Genomic DNA, 6,337 nt, shown 5'->3' on the forward strand with positions numbered 1-6,337 from the left:
ACAAGGTTTTGCTCACATTTTGCTCTCGTGGCTTACGCCTCGCCCATCTGCTGTCCTCCTGAATGTTTGTCACGTTGTGCTTCACTCAGTTTAGTTGATGTTCATTTTTGCTCTACTTTTACGCCAAAAAACTCCAAACTTCAGGAGTCTATGAAAATGTTAATTAATAGTTTATCGGAGAAAACAGGCAATTAGTGTGAGCTGACAGATAAGCAGGGCTGTGTTCAGGATGCTGATGATTGCAGGAGCTCCACCATAATGCATACTGTACACACAAATCTGATTTGTGTACAAATCTGTACACATGTGAGTTTGGGCTTCAGAATTTATATGTTTGTTTTTGTTTTTTGCATGGATGAAAAAGAAACATTAATTCTGCTGCTGTTTGTGTAAAACTCTTTTTCATTTAGGGCCAAATGGAGTTCATCTGACTGGTTGTATCAGAATGTCTTAATAAAACCCAACAACAATTTGTTATAATATTAGTAAATAGTGTCTGCATTCAATAAATACATCTTAAAATGAAATATTGAACATATTTTCACACTGATCAGCAGTTTATTTTTTATATGTTTTACCAGGCTAGTCAACCTATTGTTTTGGTCCCTTTAGTTTCTATATTGCTTATTTTTCCAGTTTTGGTAAATAAAAATTGGTCAAATAAACAACAATGGCTGCTCTATTCCTAATTGCACTGATTTAACAAATGAAAGTTGTTTTTCTACGTTTGACCATCAATGTGCAGCTGTTGGTGTGTTTCAATGTGTTGTACTGGTGCAGAATTATTAAATACATTTGTAATTCATGACATTTATATCTGTGTTTTAAAAAAAAGAAATGCTTTAAATCAATTCAGCACTGTTTCTCTGTGTTGGACCTATACCAGCTGATACAGATTTGGCTGGATTTAATCTGTGTAAACTGAAAGAAATTGTTTTTTTTAATTGATAAAAAACAACTTTTTTTCTCGTAAAAATGTAAATATCTAAAGCAGTTGCGTCGTCACATCATTGTTTTGCTCAATGTTTGTCTCTGTGTTCGCAGGAGAGCCGGCAGTGGCCCGAGAGAACAACTGCCTGACGGCGGCCAAGGCCTGCAACTTGAACGATACATGCAAGAAGTACCGCTCAGCCTACATCAGCCCCTGCACCAGCCGCGTCTCCACCGCAGAGATCTGCAACAAAAGGAAGTGCCACAAGGCGCTGCGGCAGTTCTTTGACAAGGTAAGGCACTGAACGCAATGTGACTGCTGATGAACAGAAGTTTGATGTCCAACACCAGGAAATGTTTTTTTTTTTTTTTTTTTTAAAGAGAACAATAGTTTTTTTTCAAGTAGATAAATTTGAGAAACTGTCAAAACTTAGATTAAACTGTTGACCTTGTTTTGTTTGGCAAGGCTGTGATTTTCAAGCACCAAGTATGTTTCTGCTGTCCTTTTTCATTTTCAAACAAAATGACAAGGAGCATTGTAATTGCAGTCCAGCCTCCACGATGTTCCGCATTATAATCTTGCTGGTTCAACCTGAAATAAACAGAAAGCTACTAAGAATACAAAATGCTGTCGATCATAGACTGGTGTATTTTTCATTTCTATGCCTTATCAAACTTCAGCAAAAAAGTACAACTTAAGGAAGGAAGGGTCTTTATTTGTTTGTATTTTCTAGATATTGTTGACTACTTCAGCCTATCGAAGCTTTTATTCGGTTAAAGTCAATTAAATCTTGAGAATATTAACAAAAAATATTTATTCAAATCTTGGAACTAATCAGCAAACCGTCAAAAAACAGTTTTCTCTTCTTCCTAGCAAACGGTAAAGACTTCCACCTGTATTTGTTTAACTACAGTAGCTGCTTTTCCATTACAAAAAAACTTTGTCAATATGGCTATATAATACAATTTCACAATTGTGTTGTTTCCAATAAATAAGAAATGTAATTAAAATCACACGAGAATATGTCTGTTGATGTGATGACATCATCCTCCTGTCATTGTCTTTTCCACAATCAATGAGAACAAAATGTTTCTATTGTGGTTTTGTGAAATACACTACTTTCAAGACAGCTGAAAAACCACCTCATCCTAAATCAAAAGCATATTGAAAAATGTGAGTTTTTTTCAAATTTGCCTTGTTTCCATTTAGCAAATTTAAATAAACACACTTTTTTTGTGTTTCCAAAATGTACAATATGTTCAATGGCAAGAACAAACAAACAATGGTTCAAACAAATGGCATGATGTCCTTTCTAGGTAATAAAGCTAAGAAACAGTTTCCAGATGGTCTGTTGGTTCTTCATTGTTCAAAACAAAACAAACAAAAAAACAAAAAAAACTTGGATGTCGAATAGCAACAATTTAACAAGTTAAGCAACTTAATTTGATATTGATGCACAGAACATTATCCACATGGAGCAGAAATCTCATGGAAAAAAATAGTTGTTTCCCATTACCACAAAACTGTGAGAATTGGAATTATAAAATATATGTTCTTAATGGAAACATGACAGTTTAAAAAAAAAAATCTTTTTCATCAAATGGTTTTGGCACTAGAATGAGGTGTTTATTTTTTTGGGTAGTATCGGAACTTGTTTTTTTTTTGCAAACCCACTATGGAAATGCTTTTTCGTGTCACATGAGTTGTGTGATCAACTGGATGTTGCGGCTGGATGTTGCCGCTACTTCCTGTCATCTTGACAGGAAGTAGCGGCAGGATAATGAGGATGGTGAGCATGATGACGCTGCTTGTTTTTTAAAGACTGATCCTATGAACAAACTTATTCATGTGTGGATTAGTTTCTTATTTTAAAAAAAAAAGCTGCAATTGCAAAAAATGTGTTTTTGACAGTAGCAGAACATTGACAAAGTTTTCCTCACATTTGTAGTGGAAACACAGCTAATGTTGATTTTAAAACAACTTCCTCCTTTGACACACAGGTTCCTCCAAAGCACAGCTATGGCATGCTGTTCTGTTCGTGCCCTGTCAGCGACCAGACGGCGTGCTCCGAACGCAGGCGTCAAACCATCGTCCCTGTCTGCTCGTACGAGGAAAAGCAGATGCCAAACTGTCTGGAACTGCAGGCCTCCTGCAGGACCAACTACATCTGCAGGTTGGACACAGCAGAATGTGAAACAATAGTGATGTCATGAAGAAAACATGCAACAGAGGAAAGCTCAGTGGAATGAGGTGAAGATGCTAGTCAGGTTTGGAAGCTGGACTCCAAACATTACAGAATGTCTCCTAGACTAGTGAGATGAACAGTGGTTGATCCAATAAGCAAGAATGAAGTGAAAATCTTCAAACAGCACATTGGCTTACAAACCGTGTTGTCCTGTTTTCAACTGAACTAACTTCTTTATCCCAATGATGTTTGTGTGGATGTTGATATTGTTTTCTCTCAAAATTTAGATGGTTTGGTTAAGAAATATTTCACATTTTATCGTGTCATGTAGTGCAGGGCACTGGTCTTGGTCTTGAATCGGCCTCGACTTCCTTCAGTCTTGGTCTCGACTTGGTCTTGAACCCTAAAAGTCTTGGTCTTGTCTCAGTCTCGATGCACTCTGGTCTTGGTCTTGTCTTGGTCTCGGGTTAGGTGGTCTTAACTACAACACTACTGACAAAGTTTGTCATGGAAACGCAGCTGCTGAGCAGTATATGAGTTGAACAGAGTAATCCAGATGTTGATTCATGCTCTTTGGGGCCACATTCAGTCGTGTTTTGGGGTCTGTTGGATTAAGGGAAGCGCTAGACATCATAAATGGTCTCTGCTCAGTCTGTGGCCTCTGGTTCCCCCCGCCTTTCCTGCCTCCGTCTCTTAACAGCAGCCAGCGTGAAGGCAATAAATCCATACAACGAATTTTTCACTTCCCTCAATTTTGACCTTTTTTTTTCTCTCTCTCTCTCTCTCTCTCCATGGTGCTCATGATCCATCAGACATATGCTGAGGGCCTTAACAACAGGTCTCACAGCAATGCAGCTTCCTCCTAGTCCATTTGTCAGTTAGCACAGATAGATTAAAGGCGTACATTTCCACAGGCTCCCACAGCATATGTCAGGTCTGGTCTGCTGGTTGCTGCTCCGCTCTGCTCCAGATTGGTGGGATTACATAGATCATGGAGAGGAAGGAGGTGTTCATGTGGATGATCTGGTGCATACTTACAACTGATTCCTCGTGGAGCTTCAAGGAAAATATGGAAATTATAATTATGCAGAAAATGGTTGACTTATGTGCATTACAGTGCAAAGTCTTAAATTATATCTTACTCTCTTTTTTGCTTCTGAATGTCATAGTTCGTAGGAATTATTCTGAGAAACTTCGGTTTTTATTTCTTTTTCTTGAGCATTTTAAATAAAACTAGATAATAAAGTCCACAAATACACATAGAAACATTAATTTTAATAGTTCAAACACCCAATATACATTATTATGTGTTAATACATATAGTGGAAACTGACCTGTCACCACTGCAGAAGCTAGTCTATTTCTGCTTTTGAGGGTTCAGCCAATCAATGTCAAATAAACAAAATGGAGCGCAAGGATTGGCTGATTGCAAATGCCAGCCAATAGCTTTTCAAGCAGCATTGCCCCTTGCTATGTCAGCTTCCCAGGCTGCATTTTATTTCAAATATTTTAGATTTACTCTACAAAAATATCCACAAGTAGTTGGATTTTAATGTGAGGTCACATTCTACAAAAAAAAAAAAAAAAAAAAAAAAAAAATCAGAGGTGAACAGTGATGAAGTGATTCCATAAACTGTCTTCTTAGCATTTTGGGCATAAAACCAATAGAAAACCTATTCAAGGTGAAAATGACAGATGAACCACATTTTTGTATTCACCCTTTTCAAATGTTGCTCTGGGTATCCACCGATACGGTTCATATCAAAAAGCCACCAGTATCTATGGTTTATGTTTAATTTAGTAAACTATGCATAGCTACATTAAGCGATGAGAAGAGCAGAAGAATAATTACAGTATCTTAGAATTGTCCTCAGACATTCCCATAGAAAGTGTCGTCTAACTGATTAATTTATCTCCATGGTTTTTCTTTCACACACTTTGTTCCTCCCCTTTAGATTTTCCTGTTTGGAAAATTTTCAAGATAATTCCATTCTTTTACAGCCCTGTTTTCAAATGAATTTTATAGATGTATTTTTTTCTAAAAAACACTAGAAAAATAGAAAATATTCTAAAATATTTTGAAGATTTGCTACTGCTGTCTCTATAGGTTAATATCCTTGTTTTGAATTTTTTTTTTTGGTATAGGTTGTGCTAAAATTGTTGAATTATGAGTTGTATTTTGAAAGTCAAGTTGAACCCTCTTCCTGTGTGTCTTAACATTTTTGTCCCAAAAGTATTGAATTCTTATGACAAAATCTGCCAGAATAAAAGGTTGAACTACAGTCTCCCCTGACTTTTACTGCTGTTAAAGTCAGGGGAGGCTACTGTGAGGAACTCAAAAAGAAAAGAATGATTTTTTTTTTTTTTTGGAAAGTACTCTTTTCTCTCTCTTTTTTTTTTATAAATATTTATAATTTTTATTTACCAATTAAAACTTGCTTCCAGACTTTTGGCAGGTATCATACCTGCTGTTGGGAATTTATGGAGTTGTACTAGCAGCAGTATGCAACATGTTCCCAGTGAAGTGCTATGAGTCATGGAGTTAAGATCTGTGACCAATTACTTTGAGCATATTTTAATAACTTAAATACAAATAAAAAAACATTGAGCTTATGGTCTGGAAATCTGCTCTTCATTTTTAACCATTTTATCAGAAATTTAAACTACCATTTCCTAATGTTTGTTGGATTTCAGAAGCTGTAACCCTCTCACTGCAAGAGCTCCTTTTTATGGAGAACTCCTAAACAATGTTACTGATAACTGTCGAAACGGGTTCAAATTCTGCAAAGACAATCAAAACATGTTTGGACTCGCTGCATGACACCTAGTTTCACATCAGGAATGACATGATTTTTATTTGAACTTTTCATTTTATACCAAAGCAAACATAACACAGCCATCTTATTCCACTGAAGATGACCATTAGAAATTCTAACTCAACTAGAACAGCAAGCAGTTGCTGGCCTCTATAAGCTACACCCTAAAAAGGCGTTCCCTAGTGTGTCTTTGCCTTTAACCACAGCTTTGTATATATGTGAGTGCGTGTGCACATATGTGTATGTGTGTGTGCACACATGGGCATTTAAGAAGCTAAAAGAGATGTAAGAAAAGACAGAATTATTTATTCCCAACAAAAATAACTCAGCTCCTATTCTTCTTTTTTCTTGCTCTCTGTGTCAGTCTGTGTGGGCCACGCTACACACCGACCCATTGCTATAGTA

The 6,337-nt window shown here is 36.6% G+C and overlaps 1 protein-coding gene across 1 annotated transcript; it reads left to right on the forward strand.

Moving 5' to 3' along the window:
• The first annotated feature begins 999 nt into the window (after positions 1-999).
• LOC148155252 (GDNF family receptor alpha-1-like) lies at positions 1,000-3,144 on the forward strand. The gene is made up of 2 exons (XM_088013409.1): positions 1,000-1,223; positions 2,932-3,144. Exons 1-2 carry the CDS (start codon positions 1,023-1,025, stop codon positions 3,142-3,144), a joined length of 414 nt encoding a protein of 137 aa, XP_087869535.1. The 5' UTR covers positions 1,000-1,022.
• Positions 3,145-6,337: the final 3,193 nt, after the last annotated feature.

Source organism: Poecilia mexicana, unplaced genomic scaffold (assembly GCF_051168715.1).
Source record: "Poecilia mexicana isolate PSO_F unplaced genomic scaffold, ASM5116871v1 scaffold_15, whole genome shotgun sequence".
Taxonomy (NCBI): Eukaryota; Metazoa; Chordata; class Actinopteri; order Cyprinodontiformes; family Poeciliidae; genus Poecilia; species Poecilia mexicana.

Coding starts and splice junctions, on each gene's coding strand:
- LOC148155252 (XM_088013409.1), top strand. CDS start 1,023: ATGTTTGTCTCTGTGTTCGCAGGAGAGCCGGCAGTGGCCCGAGAGAAC. Junction 1,224..2,931: donor TGCGGCAGTTCTTTGACAAG/GTAAGGCACTGA, acceptor TTTGACACACAG/GTTCCTCCAAAGCACAGCTA.